At 35.0% G+C, this 24,914-nt stretch overlaps 2 protein-coding genes across 2 annotated transcripts in view; both read right to left on the bottom strand.

The window, feature by feature from the left end:
- Positions 1-5,713: 5,713 nt before the first annotated feature.
- Positions 5,714-14,249, bottom strand: LOC135309864 (uncharacterized). The gene has a single exon (XM_064436451.1). It carries the CDS (start codon positions 14,247-14,249, stop codon positions 13,956-13,958), a length of 294 nt encoding a protein of 97 aa, XP_064292521.1. The 3' UTR covers positions 5,714-13,955.
- Positions 14,250-14,372: 123 nt separating this feature from the next.
- heca (headcase) overlaps positions 14,373-24,914 on the bottom strand; it is a 57,266-nt gene continuing 46,724 nt past the window's right edge. The window contains exons 3-5 of the mRNA XM_053756286.2: positions 17,257-17,445; positions 14,704-14,892; positions 14,373-14,543 (exon numbers count right to left, since the gene is read on the bottom strand). Coding sequence (XP_053612261.1) covers positions 14,373-14,543; positions 14,704-14,892; positions 17,257-17,445 — 549 coding nt within the window. The remainder of the gene's footprint in view (positions 14,544-14,703; positions 14,893-17,256; positions 17,446-24,914) is intronic.

Genomic DNA, 24,914 nt, shown 5'->3' with positions numbered 1-24,914 from the left:
TACATTAACACAAAACAAGTTATTAATAATAATAAGTTCTTTTCAGACTTTCTTCCATTTGATTAGTATTATACAAAGTGCTTAGCCTATTTGAGACAAAGGCTGAATTTTTACTCTAGCGAAATCTAATATATTATAGTTCGCAATTTCGCCCACATTACATTGTCTAACAGTCATAATGGCTCCTTAAAGTTCCATACTTTAAGCCGCAGACGCAACTAACTCGTAAAAATGAAATATGGAATCTACGAATGCTGAATATCTTTGAGAATAGCGTCCCTTGTGTGCGACCATTAATTTATACTTTTCATTGGAATTGTCCATCTTTTGAATGACTATTATAATAACAATGATTTCTTGTGTTTGGTTCTCTCTTCAGTCTGCGCGTCGTCCCGGTTACATTTGGGGATGGATGATAGGTTGGTCAGTCATGTCAGGTGCCTTTAGGCGACTTGAAAAAATCTGACACGCACTAGAAAAAGAAGAAGGTAGGAGATGGTGGTAGGATCATATTCGTCTATACATACATATCATATACATCACAGCTGACACATCAAATTCCTCCTGCGAAACTTAGGGCCTGTTTCAACGCTTGCTGATAAAGATAGCGCAAAAATGTAACATATCGATCAGATAGCATTAAAAAGTAATTAAAATGTAATCACATTTCACAATTTCAAAGTGTTAAATAGAGCTAACTGGCAAACAGCTTCAGACAAATTTATATAGTACCTACCTATGTAGTCGTTAGTTTATCTGTCACAGATCACAAATATGTATAATGAAAGAAAAAGCGGTACCTACTCACAATAAATTGCAAATCTTAATTTCTTTACGACAGTACAACTCACAAATAAGTGAAAACAAAGCAACCGATTTTCTCTATGCAAATATCTCTATTTTCACGAGCTTCCTTTGCACGGACGTTTTCCTCTTTGTAAATTAATTAAGCCGAATGCCTGATGAGTAAAATAAACGTAATTAAAACTTTCCGAATCGACTTGCACCAGATTTCTTTTTTAATTTGTCCCTGACTTGCCTAATTTCACGAGCGACGGGGGTCTGACATACCCCACGTCGACCCTTTGTAGAAAAAATTAAAAGATTTACAAAAGGATATTGTTTGTTCACAGGGTTTAGGTAGACACCCTAATTGGTTCAGACTTGACCATTTTCTGATATAGATCGGTATATTTTCCACGCAAGAAGTGGGATATTTTTTAGGGAAAGCTATAAAATAATTTGTAAAGTCTTTTGGGTTAATCCATCTTGTTACACTGTTATCACAGAATTTATAAAGACATACGGAGTACAGAAACGACATAAAATCTAATCTTGGGGTTGATTTATCTAATCTAATTTTGTTTACAGTAAACCAGTGCATTTTGATATTGCCTGTATATCAGTATAATAGGTAAATATTTACAAATACCTAAACAATACTTGTGATCGAAAACTCATTGCATTATGAAGCGTGATTTACGCGTCACTCATGCGTCTTGGGTCCCAATTCCGAAGACGTTGGTAGATTACCTATTTACGAGGGGTCTATTTTGTACCGCTCAGTGGCTTTACGATTCATTACATTTGCTGACCAAGACGTGACAATCAAGGAGCCGTGCGAGGTGCATAAATTTTTTTATAGGCAAATATAAAGTTTGGGGGAGATGGGGCGATTGCAAAACGATAGCTAGCGTTTTATAGCTTGTTACGCGTCATAAACACGGATGCTGCGGCTTGGAGATGTTGCGTTTTATTTTAGATTAATTATCTCTGGGTGTTTATTTTCTCGAAGATTGCTGAAATAATATTGTTACGTTTAATTAATTTTGTAAAGTATATCTTCTAAGGATGATTTATGTAATATGTTTATCATGAGACACATAAAATTATTTATATTTAAAATACCTACACGATTTTTCTAAACATTTCCATCACCGTGTACATAATACAATTAAATCAAAAAATGTTACTGCGAAAAAGCAAACTCAGTTTTGTACGAAAATACTTTGTTTTTCCTCTCAATTTGCTGGACATACAGTTTATAGACTCATTTACTGCGTCTACTTAGCGTCCAATTTTCTTAGACACTTAAAACAACAATACTTTGAGTAAATAAAAAAGGCACGAATCCAATCTAGTTAGCAAATAGTAGGGGGCTGAGGGTGGGGGTGGTGGACAAGTGTAAAAAGAACGGAATTACTCACGCATACGTCCAGCTATAAAAAGTTTATGACCCCTGGACCTCGAGATAGACCCTAGGACCCCCATCTGCACTTTACCGCCGACCACTTTATGCTTTTCAAATTTCTATAAACTCATCTTTATTATTTATACAATGTGTTACAAAATATCCCTTTACTGCTGGGTTCATTCGCGTTGAGAAAATTGGTAACCCTATTTCCGATATGTAAGGTCATTCGGGTAGAAGTAAATATAGGTACTTAAATTACTAGTTTGATAAAAATAGGTAAGTCGTTGCGTTTACGTAAGAGCAAACATTATTCAAGTAATTAACTCTAGTAGACGGGAAATTAAATAACAAAGTTTGATTATACCAATTTCTGAAGATCTATGAGAACTAGGGTGATGTCTTTGATAAATATTTCGAATGGAATTAATCGTTAATTTTATTCATCACGCGTGATTTCTTATTAAACTATTATTAAAAGAAAAGTAATAGCTATTTGTCATAGCCGCTCCAATATGTTTGCGTAGTTATCCTAATTCTAACTAATATTATAAATGCGGAAGTAAGTAAGTTTGTTTGTTGATTTGTAAGTATGTTACCTCTTCACGCTCTATCTACTTAACCAATCTTCGTGAAATTTTGCATGTCCGCCATCGAAAGGTCCCAGGTTCGAATCCTACTCGTGCCACATGAGTTTGTATACCAATCTGACTCATGTATAGTAGTTTTTATCGTCCACCACTTGCTTCCGGTGAAGGGAAACATCGTGAGGAAACCTGCACACTGGTTGATTCTTATTAAGTTGTGTGTGAAATGGAGAAGGCAATGGCAAACTACTCCATTAATAATGCCAAGAAAGTTGTGTGTATTTAATTCCATGCATGTAATTTGAAGTATGGAGAATTGATGAAGAAGGACATAGGGCACCTTTCATCCCGGAAAATTAACGCGGGCGAAGCCGCGGGCACTAGCTAATTCTATCATAACTGTTATTATGTATTCGTTAGTAATAGCTATTTCAATTGTTTATTTTAGTATACGATACTTCAAATTTCCAATCCTCTAAATATATTTCGACATCGACTCAGTTATCACATCTTCCTCATAGCACACCAAAATCGTTCCAGCATAAGTATTTCACCAGCACACTTGGAGGGAATCCCTTAATTCCGTTTCCTTGCTAAAACGCATGTTAGCTTTCAGGGAGGCTCTGTTATCTCTAAATTAGTAACGGTAGGGATTAGACGAATTTGAATCGACTACTTACAGGAGGAGCTCGTAATCCTTTCAAGGGTGTGTGAGATATAGCAATGGCGATGTGTTCCTGTTGGTTGCTTTCGTTTGACCCTTTCTTTAGTAATAGCTACAACGACATGTGATCCAATATATAGGTAATCTAGTCGATTTTGATGTATCCGTGTATTTTTATTTTATCTCGTTTGTTATGGGCTGCTAACTTACATAAAGCTCATATTTTTTCTACTTCAGATCTCATATTTTTTCATTGTGGCAATTGTTGCATATTAATATTATATTCACTTAAATTACCTACATTAAAAGAGAGACGTTTTGTACGACACGAATTACCTAGGTAGTTTTTTTATTTCGATAATTTCATCAATTTCATTGAATCTGGTAGGTATAATATGGAGCAAACTATAATCATACGAAGACACCTAGTCAGAGATTAGTTAAAATATGAGAAAAAATATTCTATCTATTTGTTAGTTGCAGGAGCGAATACATCAGAAGCAACGGGAACAAGCCAAAGGGCGGCCATTATTTACTTTGTCGAAAGGTTGATATTTATTAACCAAACGTAAGTAAAGCCATAATACTCGCATTAAGAAGATGTAGTACTTCCGATAATGTGCGGTGTTTGTTAGTAATAGATAACTGGTAATTTCAGAAGGATCCTTTCGTTACAACAAAGCTTGACAGATGTTTGTTTGTTTTCTCTGTTTTGGGTAGGTACTTATTTTATGTTACCTGCTACAGGGCAAATGTTATTGTATATATAGTGTATATATTTTACGTAATAACTTGAGGAGTTGCACCAGTCATCTTTGACGTTGCCTTCGGCCTGCGCGCCCCTGGCGTTTAGATAAAATGACGTACTTTTCAAGTTTCCTTTTAAAATCGGAAGTGGCTAACCAATCCATACGTACATTGTCGCAGACAGTAAGCGCAAGCGACAGTCTCAAATAAAATCTTTGAATAGAAAAAATAGTTTATTGTATCGCAGTCTTCGATTGCAGATCGTAGAACGATTCGTCGCGCACGCTGATCGCATTCAGTATGAAGAGCCTTGTGAAGCGATCCAACGACACGATGAAGGATCGTATCGGGCGCTGTTGTAACTGAAGTAGGTATAGTAGGTATACCTAAGTAAGCCTTACGATCTGATCCAACGCGCAATACGGTCCGATACAATTAGGTAGATACCTCTGAAAATAAATAATTTTCTTTAAAATTACTTACTAAAATTTATTAAAGTTATTATTTTTATTAAAGTTTTCGTTCATTCATTCGTTCTATTTCCGTGGCTGACAGGTTGATGTCATGTTGACGTACAGTGGAATCGACTATTACGACACAATCCCAATACAATCGCAATAGACTAATGACTTCAAGAGTAACAAACAAAATTATGATTGGAATTCCATTGAGACTAAATTGAGATTGATATCGGGCTTGGTGGTATTGTAGGCGATAGTGTGTTGTAGCACAATAGTAGGTATTTTACGATTCCCTACAACGGTGAGTAGTGTAACCGGTATAAGTCGCATGCATGATAATTTTTATGGCAGAAGGTACTAACTACTTATATTACAATAGAGTCAAATGATTCATGCATCATTGTACTAAGCAATTAAAGTATGGGAGCGTCGTGACGGTTTAGTGAATGCAATGGACACCAAGTTAACCGATACCAATAAATCAGAAACAAGGATTTATCCATCCTAATTTTATAATTGCAAAAGTCTGTCTATTTCACGGTGAAACCGCTGGACAGATCTTATAAATGTAATTGTGCTGTCTACGTTGACGAAGTCGCCGGTAAATACCTAGCTAGTTAACAAATAAAGTAGCTGTATATGTAAAGCACTGTTTTTTGTTAAAAATACTTTACAATACTTACCCGTACGTAACTATAAGCATAAACCCAATAAATCTCTGGTAACTATGTATTTCTGGCATGTCTTCTTAATATGCCTTTTTATTAGAATGGGCTGTTTTAAAGTAAATAATATGCAACTTCTATGTTATTTCAAGCGACTGCCAGTAAGTACTACAAAATCTGAATATGTCTTTTTATTCAAACAAATACATGTATTAGAACATTAGATGATGTAATTCATAAAATAATTTGTGAATATTTTACCTTGTTACTATCTTTAATTGTCATTAGCACTCATACTCATTTATTGGTTTATTATTAGTACCTACTAAATTAATTGATCTTAAAGTGATAAATAGGATATATAAGTTAATAAGGACAGGAAAATAAAAATCATTATAGTTCTTTTAAGTTTTTAATTTATAAAGGTTCCATTGTATTTATCGTAATATAGTGTAATTTGAAATATTTCTGTTGCTAATTTGCATTCCGATTGGATAATGTGTAGTAGGCAATTACGTAATTATAAATGAAATGGTAAGTTTGAAAGAAATGTTAAAAAAAAAATTAACGGTCAAATGAAAATGCAGTAATTAGTAAAGAAAACATAGAATTAAACTATTGGGTGATTAAAATTGTGCATAACTAAAAATAGGTAGATTATTAAAATTATCCTAATTACAAACTTAAGTTATAAAGCTGCTAAACATAATTGTAATATTGTGCGAACACAAAAAAAAAATGGTTATGGAAAAATGTATTTAAACTATGTATACTAGAAACACCGCCATTACGGGCAAAGTGTGTGAAAATCTGAGACGTTTTAAAGTGGTCCGTAATATATGATTCAAATAGCAGACTTTTTTATTAAATTTCTGGATAAATTTTATTTTAGGATAATTTATTACTTTATGTATGTATATGGATACTTCAACACGCCTACGACTCACACGACACTTGCCTTCCCCAAGGAGGATATAATCATTTCCACCACTGCGCTTGCGCCGAACGAACGTTCGCTAAAATAATTTCCATTCGATAACAGTCAAACAAAATTGGACTAAACAACAAGGAATTTGTACTTTGGGAGATGTGATATTACAGAGAATCGACTAGGTCCTCGTCAAAATGAATATTAAATACTTAATAAACATTGTATCCATAATATATTATATAAGCAATATAAAACGTAACATAATCGGAAATACTAGACAATAATATAATTCTGCTAAATAACTGAAATAATTCAGGAACGCCGCCTGTTCTGTAGCGGATCAGTTTATTGGACCGATAAGAGATGTATCGAGCCGACGATATCGACTAGAATCCGGCTATCGATACATCGAGATCCGAAACAATATTCCCCCCCAGCTACAGAACCGACGGCTAAACGTCTAACAATATATTATTAATCGAATAAAACTCCGCTAAGTTTTGTACCGAAATGTACCTAGCGTTGTATTAAAATGATATGCTTGCGAACAGCTTCACTTTGGTTTAACAAGACTGCCCGCTCATAAAGAAGGTTGTCCACAAACCCACTACACATTCCGCTATTGAACAGTGGCCGCTTGTCTGGTATTCTGCGATTATCGATATCATATTAATAATAAATGTCACAACATCAAGCCGGTTTAAAAAACACTAAGCCTACTAAATCTACTACCTGCGAGAACTCTTTTAAAGAGTAAACTTACACACTAGTTTCGTAAAGTAACACAAGCCAGTCTACGCTGGCGCAATATCAGGATCAGTATAAAATATAACATTTTTTTTCGCTCCCTATGATTTATTACAATTTTCTGAAACAACCTTATAGCTAGTCATGCTTTACCAACATTATAAAATAGACAATACAACGCTCACTGTCGTAGTTTTCTCTCAATAATTATCAAATCGATACAAAAATGTTCAAAACCCGAATATCTTACGATAGCTATATTTGTGCCAATTCCTTACGCATCAACCATAAATGTACAAAAATACACGTTCAGACGTATCGTTTTCAAACAATATCAATTTTCATTGGTATATTTAGCGCATTCTTAATTAAAACGACCTATAATTAATTCAAGCACTTAAATTTTACTTAACGTTAATCGATTGGAGTTTCCTTTCTGAGCTTCTTAAACATCATTCCTTACTTTACTACGTCATTCCTTATTCCAGAAAAATTGTAAATAAACAACAAAGAGATCATTACACAGAACACTTGATGAAACCAAAACATTAGTGTGAGTGACACACATTTGTTTTGTTAGGAGTCAACTAAGTATACTGCTCAATAAACGAGGGATTCCGAATAGACGAGTCATACAATCCAAACATACATGTTCTTTTATCTATTCTATTGAAAAAATGCCATGTGAGACACTTCATGTCATTGTTCAGTTCAGTTTCGAATTTAAATTTATTGAACGTTTCTTGAGCTTGCCATTTTTCCAATTACGATGATATTTATCAAAATTTTTGTAGTGAGGGTAACATACACAGCTGCTCTGCTCAAGTATAAAATGCACACATAAAGACTTCCTAGCCTAGATATACAAATGACCTTGCCGAAAACGTCTGGTATCAAGAAGAAATCTTGCGCATAACAAATTTTAAAGCTAAGTTCGTATCTCGATACGACTTATACAAGATTGCTCCTTAAAACGACAACCATGGCCTTAAAAGTAGCTATTATCGCTGTGATACACGTACATACGAGATCAACTCGCTTGTCTTACAAAAATACTACACCTAAATTTCCAGTAAAAAAGTATATTACTTGTTGTTTAATTTACGCATTATACATACAAATAGAAAAGTGTTATTACTAAATTATTTTTACGAAAGTACAAAAGTTAATACAAATTATGACACTCGTACCCTGATGCACCCCGCGCGTTACGTAGTAAACTTTATTCCTATATTTGCCACGCAATTATTTTATTATCTTCAAGCAATTCGTTAGTTTATCACCGATTTGATCCTTACATCTTGGTGGCGACCATGCTTAACGTGTGTTATCAAGTGCAGTACTACGCCTTCGCGTTATCTGTATCTAACAATTATCACATCGTGTTTCCATCGCATTTTCTAATTGTTTTGTGAATTTTCTTACCTTTTACGAACGTGAGCTAAGAGATCATTTTTGTAAACCCGACTTTGAAATTATAATCGAGCTGTTGTGTGCTTCCGTTTATAAAAGGATCACATTACGTCATACAAAGTTGCTTTTTATCTAGGAAGACGAATATTCGACGCTAAACATTTTCTGTCAGGCTATGAAAAATACCACTAAAATGCGGTTAGTGTTGATGTTCTAAATGCGATGGATCACGGAACTACCTAACTAAGTTTTTCAAAAGACAAATATGAACTTACTACATTAGTGTAGAAAACATCGAGTATCAAAATATAATTAACGTTGATTTGCAACTTTCACTAACCAATTACAGCCGTATACTAGATCAGCCAATGAGTTTTGGAATTTTTGAGCCTTTTACACGCTGGATCATTTTGTGGAATATTTGGAAAAAAAATCGAATTTCTACTTCTAGGTAAAGTATTAAAGCAACGGATGTAGTTTATTATGTTTTACAAATAGCCTATAGTTTAAAGTGTAATAAAAACAAGACATTATTATAAATATTTAAACGCGTTTACGTGTTCAAATCAGGCCCGTAAAAGGTTTTAAGCATCAGTTCAGAAAAATTGCTTCGAAAAAACATTGATTGAATTTAGCTTTATCAAAATGTGTTAGATGCCGTTGCTTCTTCTACAGTTACCTAGTTGTCTATAATCATTTAGCATATTACGATTCAAACGATTTTTTCATCGTTGAATGAGACTAAGCCGGCAGTGATAACGGCAGTAGCCATGTGCGTGTTGTATTCGTAACTAGGCAATTAGTATCACTGATTTTACATAACCTTAAAAATGTCGTTCCTCGAACAACAACCATGACCAGAAAATACACGATTCATAACAATCTCGCTTGGCACGATGTTACAACTACCAATAAGTATGAAATTAATGCGATGCCTAAATTAATGTTAAGAGTGATCTCATACATTCATCCCATTCACACGTTATAGTTAAAGAAACCTAGTATCTAAGTAATAACTACACATGGAAAAGATTTAGCCTACATGCGAGACACAATACCTACAGTCAAAGGAATATTATGCAGAATGATAAATCTACTTAATCTGTGCTTAGACATACACTAAAGCATTCGATAAAATACTTGTAAATTAATCAAATTCGAAAAAGTAATACAAGATATAGCTTTTATAATAAGTAACAATTTTTGATCCTAATTTTTTCACCAACAGAAAACTAGATTAGTTTACAAGATTACTGCAATGGTTGTCCAAATACGGCGAAACAATTGCTGTATTATCTAGATTGTGTGTTACTTTAATATGTATTTGATTTATTTTATAAAATTTGCAAAAGTAACAAATCGTTTCTTTGTACTTTTAAGCAATTCTCTAAACATTATAATTCAACATGAAGAAATGTGCATGTCGATGTCTAAATAAATTGTCATTACTTACAAAATTTAACATATATTTGCAAATAAACTAAGAAGTTGGCAACGATCGTGTAATTACATTTATTTTAACTGAACAATTAACTGAGTGATTAAAATATGAAGAATCAAACACATTCCGATAATTATAAATAGTTTGGATTTAGGAGTTTGTTCATAGAGGAATAGAATATGATTATACAAAAATCGGACAGGTATGTCATTCCCGAATATTGAAACATTGCATTGCGATCTAGGTTGTGGTTGTTCGATAGTTTTATAATCACATGAGTATTTAAAGAACAATGCCTCCATTACGTAAGGAAGAACTAAATCCTTGAGGTTTATTTTCTAGATCTAAATACAACCTTCGAAGCGTTTGATACGTAAATATTTAATGACATATCCAAAATAGATAAGTAATCGATTCAAATAAAATATAGAATAGAAAATCATAACTTTTCACAAGGAATAATTGGGATATCATCTAAAATGCATATTTCTACTTTGGTTTGTCAAGCTACTAGTATAATGCTTTAAATATTTTGTATATTATTTACCTTTAAATAACATACAAAATATTGAAAGCATTTATTAATACATTCTGATACTTTTTATACCATGTAAAGTATTGTTTGTACTCTGCAACCAAAATTATATTTAAATACGGGATATAGATTTCAAATCGCTGTTTTCACTTTTTTCTTTAATATAATTTGCTACATTTGTATCTAGAGAGGTAATGTTTAAATATTGAAATCTATAGAATTAATAAACTGCCTTACTGTACATGTTCATATAGTTGATCTGTTAATATTTCCCAACAAAGCTTCATATGTTTTTGTACCGGAAAGTGGGAGCCGGGTAGAGTTGGCATTACATATACGTAGATGATTTTATTGACTATTAAACAATGTCTTTATAATTTGTGTAGCTTTTACTAGTGTCCCGTACTACAATGACCCTTCACTTTTTCATTTGTACATGGCCACCATCAGATGATCTGGTTCAATTTAATATTTTCCTAAATATACCAACAACAGCTCGTCTTAATTTTTTTTTATTATTTTCAAATATTTTCTCGGTACATCCGAATGATGTACATTTAACTTTTAAATATAATTCTATATTCGAACGAGCAAACTTCGATAAAATTAAAATTGTATAACATATGAAGGGTCATTGCACTCCGGTTCTCTCGCTATAAAATAATTAGGGATCTTTGATATTGTTGAATTTATGTACTATCGATTTGTGTCTAATCTAGATATATGCAATCTGATTATAGAATAAGCATCTGCGTGTAGAATAAAGGGTATATTTACAAATACTATGACAAATACTAATAATGGTATTGTGTTGTCTCTTTCTTAGATTAAACTTTGAAGCTGAGGACACTAGTTTAAAATATTTAAGAGGTATGACAACCACACAAAACGACTGGTAACTACGATCTGCAGTTTCTATGTAAATGCTAGTCGATATATTGTTAGTCCGAACAGTATATCGAGACAACAATGGTAGTAACGTGCCATTATTGTCCTGGTATGGGAATCGACCCCGCGACCCTGAGCCATAACACCAAATGTATTGGCTTATTTCTAAGATTCAAACAAGATTTCGCTAAATTGTGATCTTGCCCTTTGTGATCATGATGACATTTTCTATAATAGTGTTCTATATGCAGAGCGTGTTTAAACATCATCATAATTTCAGCGGTTTTGACGAAATTGAGCAGCTACATAGAAATCTATAGCAAAAATTCAAATTGTTTTCATATGAATTTAATTGTTTTTCATTATGGACCGTCGAAAATGTTATTTCTTATCATAAGTAGATCTTTATCTATGTACTGAAAATTTTGTTAAAATTTTGTATGTTGTATGTAATTAATTGTGTTTTAACACGCGTCCCAAACCCTAACGGACGGAATGGGAAGCGAAGTTTATATGAACTAGTAAAATTTTCAGATGTAGTTACCAATACGCTCTCCAATCAGACCGTGCCAGATGACAATGACAATGACGTGAGTGATGCGGATGACGACGTGAATGGCCTAAAGGACACTGTGGAACTACAAGACATTATACATTTGGTGAAGAAAATTGTGTAGGCCTTATGAAATAAATTCAGCTTTTCAAAGAAAATATAGTAAACAATGAAAAAATATTGCCGAATTATGTATATATTGATATTGCAATAAGATCCCATCGCTTAACCACATTACTTTGAAAATATGATCTAAGAAAGTTCTACTTCGATTTATCATTAATTAAATCAGCCCATTTTAGAACCAACGTAAGCCATATTGTATAAAATCTTGTAGCGACACAATATTTTAATGATGATGATAATAATGACGATGGCCGTCTACTTACTATGCAACAAATGTGTCGTATGAAAGAGATGAAAGATTTGCATCAAGTGTTTAAAATCATTACTATGTGGTCCACATAGAAACAAGTGACAACACTATCAACAAACCCTCGCCTAGTTTAGTAAGGTAAATGGCAGTATCGATTTTAAGAGAATGCAAAAATTTTAATTTATAAAAAGTGTAAGTCTTTATAAGAATTATTGCCTAAACATTCAACGTATCAAGGCCTGATACCATTGATATCACTCTAAGACTAATGGTAAAAATTTAGAATCGTCGATCATTAATATGTTAGGTCAACTGAAAGTATTAGATCAAAGCAAATTAGGTAATATGAGTTGGTCCTCAAAATTATCGCATACTTATATAATTATTATTTTTTTAGATATTGTTATTAGGTATTATGAGCCATGTGGTATGGCCTTATTAATTGCCAATTTGGGTGCAAAATCAAGCAATAATATGGGAGCATAAATATAATTGATAATGTCAATACTTTAGCCTTCAGTTGATCTAACATAATAGTTATGACATTCTTGTTTATTTCAGGCCTTCGATCCGCTTCTATCACGTTGTGCCTCAAGTATCAAGTCCTATCGATCCGCCTTTTGATCCGCACCACTTTATATCACTAAACACACGCTAGAACTAAGATTTATCACTTTTAATCACTTTGCGAGTAATAAGTATCAAATGTATAAAAAACCTTATCTAAAACGTTAACGTTAAACAGTTACGAGTAATGTGCACATCACTTATACGCTTATTTATGTTGAAGCGCTATTTACTTATAAATAAATAGACATTCATGATAATTATAAGAAAACCCTTAATCTAAACTACGAAGTTATCCGAAAGTTCTGAAGAGATTAACAAAAACAAAAAAACATGCTTTTAAAAAATACAATAACCAAACAATTCTCAATGATTAGAGGTTATTCTAAAACAATCATAATTTCCATTAAAAAATGAACTACATAATTTATCTGATATGGCACGATTCCGAAAAATGTAAAGAATAATTTTAAGAATTCACAATTACTCCACTAATCACTGAGATAAGAATAATATTCAAAGACAATAGAAAAAAATTAAATAAACAATTCACGATACACAATCCTACAGTAATTATAATAGATATAGACAAGCTAATCATATTATTGGTGACACAGCAATAACTTACTATTAAAATCCTCTACATCTTTAAATTAAAAAGTAAATTATAGTACGTGAAAATGATATTAGAGAATAGACTAACATGGCATCTTTCGTTGAATCGCTACAATCAAAGAGCCATTTGGTGGGAGAAAATAAAAGTTCACAATAAACCTACGAAAATATTGTATAACACTTAAGTTAGCTTTAAAATTTTGCTAAAATAAAACATAACTAATAAACTAAATTGAACTAAACAACACACCGCTCAGGAGGCCCTATCAGATAGGGCGTCATCAGTATCACTGAAGTATAAAGTAATAATTTTAATCGCCGTTTCCTTCAAAAGGATTACTTTCGAATTTTATTGTAAACGAAAAAACAAAAAAATGCAATTTCTGGCGTCACTTTCACTAATCGTCATTTCCGATAAAAAACAACATCTAATCAACAAAGTGCAGAATAAAATTAAAATAAAATCAATAGTACGTTTTAAACCGACACATAAAATTATTTGCAATAATACCAACTTAATTTAACAGAAATTATTTCTAGTGTCGACGACACAAATGTTCGAGTCCTTCACTGATTACGCGATTTGGTTCAAATAGTCGATGAAATCATTAGAGAAGAGCTGAAGAGAGGGTTCCGCAAGGGGCGCGCGGCGGAGGTTGCCGCAGCCGCCCAGGGCGGGTCGCTCGATTGCGACTGGTTTGGGCCGCAGCGTCGCCAGGTAGCGGTCGGCCAGGGACTCGCCGAGACTCATGGCAAGAGACTCCGGACTGAGACCGAGCAAGGAGAGAGACTCTGTAATGCTTGCGAGGGTCGGGGCGAGGTACTTGGCGGGCTCTTCAGCTGGAGGTTCGGGCGCGCGCGAGGCCATGCTCGTGTTGATGACTGGTCGCAGGGCAGGCGGGGAGGCGCGGCGCGGGGGTGACGGCGCAGGGTTCCACGTATCAGCGGCGGCAGGGGGGGTGCCGGGGGAGGTCCCCGGCACCGCCGACTGTTATGGCCACTGCTGGAATAGCGGGTAGGCCCGTTTTGTGTAACAGTAGCCGAGAGGCTTGACGAAGTGAGAGTCCAGGACCCGGCAGTGCGGGCACGTCAGCGGGTGAGAGTAGTCGGAATAGTTCAGCCGCTGTTGCGGGTGGAGCAGCGGCTTGAAGCAGCTGTTGCACTGTGAACAAGATTTCCGTTGTTAGTCATTGGCAAGCGTTCCTACATTTTTTATACTACAAAACAGGCATGCGATACATCTGAAGGTAAGTAGTGGTCACCCCCTTTCCTAGGTGACCTTGGTACAATGGACTCCGTGATACGTCAATGTCAAAGATTACCTTCAATCGTTCAGCGCAGCAAGGCGTAGCCATGAAGATATCGTAGGAGTACATCGTGCCGAGGACAAGAGACGAGCCATCCCATTTCTGGCCGCAGAAACGACAGCGGATGGTGCGCTCCGGGTCGCAACGCTCCAGGCAACCCATGCAGACGCAGGTCATATACTGCGTACGGCCTTCCACCTTTACCTGTGGAGGCGAACATATGATGTAGAAGAACACTAAGACGCATCCAGCTGACCACTCACCAAAGACGACACAAATCCTAGGAGATTTGTATGTCTAACTTAGCATTCAAAACGCGATCTCTAAAAACGAAGTGGTACCCTCTCTCATCTGGCATCTTTCCGGTTCCTTCCTGTTGAGCGTCGGAGGCGTCCGCTCTCTACAAACGATGTACGCTTGATTAATCTGACTCCTCAATTCTGTTTGGAAATTAAAACTTCTCACCAAGATGACTAACTCTGAGCTAAACCAATGAATGCTTCTTCACATCAAAAGAAAAAGCAAAACATGGCCAAAACTCACTTAAAAGTGAATCCTCAAACAAGCATGCGGACCCTTTTAAGCGACACTTTATGCCGTAGACGCGAAAAGCCTCCAGGGATGCTAATTCCAACGCCATACAAATACGGTATCAGACTGTCATGTTTCTCTTTAACATTTTGAACAAACATTGTCACAGGATGCCGAGTTAGGCAAGGAGTGTGCTCTCAAACATTAATTTATTCTTGAAATCCTTGAGATTGCCCGAGTAAAATTCTAACTAAGTAAGTACTAACAAATACTGGATTATGACCCAATTGACATTATTAGCCATAAATTATCTCAATGAAATTTATTAGGTATTCCATTTACTACGCTAAAAGCAGTAATTAATTATTCAGCAGAGAAAACTAACAGGTGCTAATGTCATTTGATAGCTATATACTGTTTTCATTCTAATATTTGGTGCACAAATGCATCATTAGAAGTTAACTAATATTTTGCCTCATATATACCATACAATGAATTTCAGTATCGATCTTTACTATCCCAGCGCATTTCTGTTGCCTCAGCTACAATGCTTAGGAGCCCAGGGCCGCATTCCTAGTTTTACTTCTGCAAAACACAGTCTTGGGTATCCTTAAATTTTAATATTGATGTCGCTATCATAATACTAACTTTTACAGTATTCATGCTAAGATAACGAACAAGGGCGTTGGTAAATGTATTCCACAAGCTAAGCTTCTTGTTGTCTGTATTTACTCATTGGCAAGGCGTGTTTGTTATTTCGTAGACTTGAACAAACTTTGCGGAATCTTATTTAAGTTTGCAGATATAAACTTGTGATTCGTATATTTTAAAAAGAACCGGTATTGGCATTGTGTCTGCTTGTAAATGGAAATGAAATTTTGTTTGAAGTTAAAATTCGAACACATGTTTGGCATCGCATGCGTCGTGATGTTTTTAACATGTATTTTTTTAAATTTTAAATATAAGCAGTGGAAGCGATTATAAAAGATTTATCTCCTTTGTCTTGCGCTTTTGAAATTTCGTCTCTTGAAATAACCGATGTGTTTTTGAAAATATATATGGCAAAAATATTTGGGATGGTTAAAAATATAAAACGAATACATAATGAGTAGTTAATAAAATAAATTTTAGCCGAAGTTACTTCAATCAATCTTGTTCAACCTAGTATAAAAGACACTGGCATAATTATTTTCTTATAAATAACGTGAAGCTATCGTCCTGAACTATCTAACGTCATATCGCGATCAAAAGTTCACAAAACACGAGCCACTTATATTCACAGTTGTGGCGGTCTTAACGACTAAACTTTTTTACCATCCAACCTTTGGTTGAACTTTTAAGAATTTCGTTCTGCAGGTATTCGCGACAGTTTGAAAACTTAATTAGGTATATATTTTTTGTTATTTTTAAATAAAATACCTCGCTACTTTTATGTCTAACGAAACAAACAGTCGGATAAAAATAAGTACTCAGTATCATTAAGCTGGCTCATGATCATTAAGCTGGACTTTAGCCAAATTATTTTGAGTGATGAAATTGACGGCAGAGGAACGATTTAAAAAGTAATCTCAATTACAAACCCTCTGGATATTATAGTCTCTTAGACTGTGCGATGAGTGTGCGAAGTGAAGAAAAAACGTAGAAAAGCGGACCTTGAGCTCCGACGCTATAGCAGAGGTGGAAACCAAAAAATCGCTCAAATTAGAGATATTTTTTTGGTTTCCAACTCTGCCTCTGGAAAGCCTTCGGAAAAATGATTTATTAAACGTTTTATTAATGATTTATTGTTACATGTACGTACAGTTCGGGGCAGAAAAACCTAATCCCCCTGTGGTAACAAGTAGTAATAAGTAAGGCAGACTGTACTTTAACAAATAAAGAAGATCCACCTGAATTTGTTAATGAAAAATTAATAGATTATCCACTAATGCCACGGCATGGCAACCCAAATCAGAAAATGACATGAAATGACAAAATAAAAATATACGACAATTAGTGAATAACAGTTAAAGTTGGTTACCAAATATCTTGACATACCTCAACAGCGCTGCTGGTATGCTGTATAGGGCTGAGGAAGAAGGTGCCGTCGACCAAGGGGTACCGGTCGAAGACATGGAGAGTCTCTTTGCACAGAGCACAGGAGACCCTGGGCTTGTGCTGACCCGCGAGTGTGGACAGGATGAACAGCCTCGTCTCATCGTTGCCATGGTTACCTTCATCCTCGATCTGCAACAATAATAACATTGTTTATTTTTATATCTTTCTAGCTGCGCCCCGGGGCTTCGCTCACGTGGGAATGTCGGTGTAAAAAGTACCATATGTGTTATTCCAGGTTATTTTCTACCCGTGTACCAAATTTCATAACAATCGGTTTAGAAGATAATGCCTGAAGAGGTAACAAACAAACTTACTTTCGCATTTATAATATTAGTTTGTATTGGGATGGGATTGGATTATTTTCACGTCTGTACTATAGACGAAGAACCCGTGACTGCCTGTCTTTTATTTTTTTATCGAAAGCCGAAAGTTTCCGTACCATATATCTTCTCATTTGAGTGTAATATTACACAAACCTATCTATTACATCTGACACGTATTTTTATGACTAACGCCATCTATCGCTTACGCTCTAATGAATTAGATAGTCATTATACTGTACAGGTCAATCACGATGTTTTTTTCGCATGAACCTTGATGTTTCAAATGATTTTTGACAAACGGGAATATGAATTGTAAATTAGTTTACATTTTCTTGAACTAATAAACGTACTTAAGAGGATAACCAGGACATTAACAACGAAGAAACAGTACCTACAAGTAACTTTCTAACAAAGACTCTAAATCGTAGACATTGTAAAACCACTCTCGCAATTTCAATATTTCATACCCCATTTACATATTACGATTAATGCATCTACCCACACGTACTTTCTCGCAATAACCGTAAATTAAACGAAGTACAGAAGTATCCCGCATATACAATGTGCCCCTGGTAACGACTCCCTAGGTACACAAAAACTGTAAATATCTTAGGGATAGGACAAGTAGTTGTAAGAGTAAATTCAAGAGTGATCACTATTTTCCGACTTTTCCGGAAACAATCTTTACAATAAAAAAAAAGTCGTAGCCCTCTGTCCGATATGGATATATAGACCCGAGAAACTGAGAACTACGAGACGGTTATAATAGATCTATAGTATGATTCTTGTGGAAAGTATATTATTATGGTTTTACTCTCGAGCGAAGCCGCTACGGGCCGCTAGTCAAGGATAATTTTGTCACCGTTTTGTAAACTTGATGTTTCCATATATTTTTTATAGAAAAGTTTTGTTTAATATCTCTTATTAAACACGCGGTTAATATGTTTAACTTACGTATTCGACATTAAAGTATAGTAATATAACTTAGTTGCCAACTAAGTGTAGTGTATAACGGAGTTACTTATAACTTAGTCACCTCATATAATCCTACCTCTGCGTCGTTTATATTTTACCGCCAGTAAATGACTGCATAAAGTTGAATAATGAAAGGGAAGGCAATTACATCGTATTCGGAGACGGAGTCAAACAAAAGCTATCGATCGAATGAATTTCGTTCACGTGCGCGCAATTTCAGGGCTGATAATGAAAGTTTGATGAGTTGCGAGGCGTACTTAATTAAACACGTATTATAATGCGGTGAAATATAAAACCCATTAGATTGTGTAGCGTTACTGGGTTTACAAAACCCTATTCCGCAAAGTATAATCTTATTTAAAGACGAAATGAGGAAAGTTTGCGACAAAATTAACGAATTATTACTACTGGTTGTTTCTTTACGATTGAAAGAGGCTACCTATGTCTTCAAGATTTTAGTTTCCTCTGTGATTTACTAGAAAAGCTGCGAGAGATTGAAATAGGACAATGTCAAACAACGTTGCCAATAGTTTCATTTGCCTCATGCAAATACTTAAAGTCTGCAATAAATCGACAGGTCATTACATCAAACTACTGCCTACAAATAGCTGGTATTATACAATTCTTTGTCCTTCTTTTGGCAATAGACCGAGGCTATTGTTCGTCGACTCATCACATTATGAAGAGAATAGCACCAGCTTGCTAAAACGCGTTGCGCATATGTAAGGAACTCGCATACCAAATGCATAATATTGATGGTAAGCATTCCTATCTATTATTAGAGTGACGTCGTGACACCAGGAACACATAAAACGTAACAGGCGAGAGCGTTGACCTAACAAACTCGGTATGATTTGCAGTTTGCTGTATAGTGCAGTTTGCCAAGTCGGCGGGAGGGGCGGGCCATCCGGCATAGCAAATAGTGCCACGATCTACCCGACTACATATCTATTCCGGTGAAATGATTATCTAAATATTTGGAATTTTCAATGAGCTATAAATTTTCAGCGGTATCCAGGAAGATTATTGCTATAACTTTTCTTTTTGTCCCTGCTTTTATCCCAAAATATTTTATACTGATGTCAACTCTTCTAGCAAATCTGCGCCTCGCTTTAAGCTTGGTACTCAGACAAAATAATATAAAAAGAACTAAATAGAAATAACCACTAATGAAGATGGTAGCTAGTATTTCAATTAAAATTAATCGTTTGCATTCTGTAATGGATATTGCTATTAGATTTTCACTGGCGTTCATTTTCAATTCATCTTTTATAGACTTGATTTTGAGCACAATTGCTCTTTCTTGAAAGTGATAGAATATATGACCGGCGAACTGTCTGCATTATTGATCAACAGCAGATGCTGCTGCGCTAAAGTGTAAAACACTGCTGAATCGGGTGAAAATGGCGGGTCACAGCATACAGCTAATGAAATGACAATGAATTACTGAGTTAATTAAAACAGCGTTGGTCTCATCGCCTTAGGACTAATGAGTGACAATTAAATTGTTAAGTGTCGCGCTCACGAAAGTTTAGTGAGGTTGCAGGTCGACGGGCGACGAACTCTGCGATCACAAATTATAAAGATGCAGAATTATAATTTATTTGTGCATGTTTAAGCAGTCAAAAATGTCGTCAAAAACTCAAAAGCTGAAAATGTGTTTCTTCTGTGTAATTTATGCCTGTGTTATTCATAGGGATAATAAAATCAGAGATACTACTTTTAATGTTTCATGGTCTGTTTACAATAACACATGGTCGCTAAGATTTGCAACATTACATAATATTTAGAATTGGGTTAGTAAATAGCAAGTTATAGTTAAATTTATAGGCGACGTCAATATTACTCTCTAGAATTTGGTAAATGTGTCGTCGTTGTACCCGTCTAAAATGCTAAACTCTAAATACATACATACGTGAAACGCGAGTATGGATAGTTTCACGCCCTCTGTCTCTTTCTTCAGTCACAACCTTTCGCTCTGTCTTTTTCACGCGGCTATTGCACAAGGACGTTGACGATGTACACATCTGGGTTTTGGTTATTTTGTGTAGTCGGCTGCAAACTTACACAACTCACTTGTACGACGAGATTGATGAGCACTCCGACGCAGACTATTTATTTACTCAATCCGATCACATTTTGTCTCGCAAACGTCGCCTTTTACGGTTGTCTGATGACGCTATATATAGTTGTAAACCAAACGAAAAACTCAAGATCTCTACTAAAAACTTTACAAAGAACATTATTAACTTACTATGTTTCTATTAAATCTAACATAGCAAAGTTATCACTATAATACACAAAATTTAATAAAATAAATAATAGTTATTATTTTATTAAATACATGATTTGTTCATAAATTATATACGATTAGATAGTTAGCAATTTCCACTCAAATTATAGAGTCAAAATTACTCTATAGTTTGACGCGCGTGAACATTCATTTCTTCCGTTCCCGTGGAAATTTCAGCGAAAACTCTCTTACTCTTACAGTCGCCAAGACGCCCCAGTAAATTCAGTAGTTTCAAAATACGCCCAGTCAGGCAGCTACAAATTATATCGAAAATAACATTACAAATCACGTATGTAATCAAGTGAATCATACCTATTTTATAGTCACTATTACAGAGAGCTCATACCTAAAGCTGCAGATGCAGGAACATAAAGGAGGTTTTCAGTCTCCACTAGAGTCGGTTAACACGAGCAGACGGGCTATTTAGCCGACTCCAACGATCGCAGTATTCTCTAATTACGTCGGTCGGATTTACATAGTGCGGGGTACTTGGCAGTTGGCAAACTCAGTTTAATTCTAGCCTTGATGGCGTCGAAACGTTTGCGCATCTTCAACCTTCCGCGAAGGAAGTCTTGAAAGTTAAATTAAAATACGTTTAATGAAACACAGTAATCGAGTGTTGAGTCTAACATTGTATGTTTGGGAGTTGTTAAAGAACAAGAGCAGAAAGAGCCCCACAAGAGTGATGTTCTAAAATAATTATAATACAGAATATGACGATAATTAATTGTATATTTATCAACGTGATGCTTGAAAATAGTTGCACAAATTGGGGCATACAATAGTTGCACAAATTGGAGCGATTTAAATTCCGTAATGCACTTTAATAAAGTAAGGAGCATTAATTTTGGCAAAAAAAAAAGATGGACGAAATTCCTCTACGGTTTTTGGTACACTTATGAGCAGAACTAACGCACCATATAACTGACTTAATTTCTACCACACCATAAGTCAGGTTTATCTATCCTCGACTGTACATAAAGTCAACTCAATTTCAAAGAACGAGCTCCTGTGCTATCTTTATTTTGTGTTGGAGAGGAGGAAAGAGTGCTTGAAATGGAGTACTCGTTCTCCCGGACTAAAGTACACACATTAAAACTTTACGAATTGAGGTGACTGACGACGGAAATCGTTTTGAGCCGTATGTCGCCTGTTGCCGATTCAAGTTCTCTTTTAGAAATAAAAACTAGTGGTTCTACTACATAGTATAAATCAAAGTCACTTCCCGCTGTATCTGTCCCTATGTATGCTTAGATCTTTAAAACTGCGCAACGTATTTCATGAGCTTTTTCAAAATTTATAGTGTAATTGCTGAGGAATGTTTACGTGTATGATTTTTTTGGTTTTACCCGAGCGAAGCAGACGGTCCGCTAGTATGGTATATTTTTTGACAGTGATTCAGTAAAAATCCTGTTTGTCTGGAAATGAAAATGTAAATTTAGATGCTCAATTAATTCATTCAAATAATGAAACAACAATTTAATCAATAACGTCCCTATTATGTTACATAATCAACTTTGTTAATATTCCATTGTTCTTTATATTCATCCGGTAGACCGAGCGTTTCGTATTAAAATGGCAGACATGGCTGAATAATGAGCATAAATCTGAATTGTACCCGAGGGTGGCTTATTTTTAATTAGCTAAATGAAACTTTTCCTATTATATTTCCCGTCGCCGGTACTCGCCACAGACATTTAAAAAAATAAACTACAGAATAGACAGTGCCAACAAATACGTATTAAAAAAATAAACTACAGAATAGACAGTGCCAACAAATACGTAGCTAAATTTAAAATAGTTTGATAATGAAAATAAAAATAAAAATAGCCTAGTAGTGCTTAACTCACCCCATAGGTACTAGGCCTTGAATATCAAAAAATCTTACGACACAAGATCATTCATATGTCTGTGTCTGTCTGTATATCAATCTGAAATTTATATGTTCAATATGCTTTATATGATATAGGTATGTGAATCTCAAGGAATGAAATACTCAACGCAAAATCCGGACGTAAGGTAAGGTAAGGATGGTATGACGACGCAGTTGAGCGCGAACTAAAAATAATTTAGAATAGATTAATTTTTATTGCATATATACACCCAACAAACATTTCACTAAAATGAACTTGGAGAAAACATGAAACTGGAGTATGCGTGCAATAGGTGAAGACTCAGTGTACACTGAACACAATACCCAGCACTGATTTTCAGCACTCACCTTCTGCGATCGAATATAATCGATCATTTGTTTTAATAATCATAGTAATTAACTTCTGTGAAGTAATTAATTTAAGCCAACACTGTCCCAGACCACCTAGACTAGAACACAACTATACTTAAAGTACTTAAATAAAAATTAAAAGCGAAGCGAATAAGTGGTCTGAAAGGCGAGCAGAAATTGGAGCCCACAGCCAATCCAATTAACTTCAACAAGATATTCAATACTAGATCTGATATCCTTTACTTAATCGATTTTTTAAACAGCCAAGCGGTTTTGAACGAAAATTGTGGCTCAATCTATATTGCTTGTTGATCATTCATTTATTTCAATGATCGTCTAGGCTTATTTTTTTTTTGCAATATATAATTGATTCATGAACTTATATAATTTACTAAAGTAAGTGCTTCTTTAGGTACAGACAGGTAAAGCGCATTTAGCAAGTTGTGGGTGAAAAACAACTTTACGAATGTTTTCTAACCATGACGTCAATATGGCGGCAACTTTATTCTTTATGGCACCAGTGTGGGGCAAAACTGTGGGTACACCATTTAAAACTAACCTAAAAAGAGTTCATCTATTTAAAATTTATTACTTGAATGGCGTGTTAAAATTGCTACCAACTTGTCAAATATAACAAACTATAGTATTTTCAGTTCCAAATAAAGGATAGTCATAGCCAGTTATTTTTTTTAAATGTGAGATTGTCACTAAAAGACATATCAATTGTTTTTTTTAACAAATTAGGCCGAAAAATAACAGTCATAGATTTCAAAAGTGAGAACAAAGGGAGGCCAACAGAGGTTTTTCAGCTCGCCATCTCAAACAATATGTCACATGGTGGAGGATATTTGCCGTGCTCAATATATTATCCTTACGTCGTTCGGTTGTTCCTGTATTTGCCATTGTCTCAGACTTCTCCGCTAATACCGCCCTTTGTATCAGAAAATGCATTCTACAAATGCAATCGAATAGCTCCCGCACAATCTTATCATATTTTCCATTCAGCAAATTTTATAGATTCAAACAATAAGAAAACATTTTAACTTTTGAATTCTAAATTCTTTAATCGACTTGAATGACTTATGTACTTCAAAAAAATACTACTGTTACCTAGTATTATACATATATATTATATATATTTACTATGCTAATGTCGACTTCCAAGCGCAGGTCCAAGAGCATCTTCCTCCTAATATTATAAATGCGAAAATTTGTGAGGATATACGTGCATATAAATCTTCTGGACGGATTGTTATGAAATTTGTTACACGGGCAAAATATAACCTGGAATAACATAAAGGTTACTTTTTATCTCAAAATTACCACGGGAGCGAAGCCCCGGGGCGCAGCTAGTCCATCATACCTATATATTCGGCTTAAACATTATCATAGGTCTGTTCAAAATATTCTGTTAAAGTGACATTCGAAGCGAATTGTACTTTAATGTCCTCACGGCTATTACTCCCGGTTCTCATCAGTATTCGACTGTCAAAGTACCCGGTGGTTTATGTAAATCTCCAGCATTTATTACTCTCGAAATGTCGATACAACTCCCGGGAATCGTAGCGTGCAATTTGTTAATCTTCACAAAGGAATATTTCCAGCGTTCAGACGGTATTGAAAATGCTCCGCGTACCTTGAAGATTTGGGATGAATATTTGTAAAATTCTCATGCATGTACAGGGCGGGTGAGCCCTTCAAAAATTCAATGTCTTGCGGGACTCTTTCGCGTGAATTAGTCCCACGTACCGAGGATTCCATATTTCGCGTCACATATTCCAAC

Source organism: Plodia interpunctella, chromosome 16 (genome assembly GCF_027563975.2).
Source record: "Plodia interpunctella isolate USDA-ARS_2022_Savannah chromosome 16, ilPloInte3.2, whole genome shotgun sequence".
Classification (NCBI taxonomy): Eukaryota; Metazoa; Arthropoda; class Insecta; order Lepidoptera; family Pyralidae; genus Plodia; species Plodia interpunctella.
This window is presented reverse-complemented; position numbering and strand designations above follow the sequence as displayed.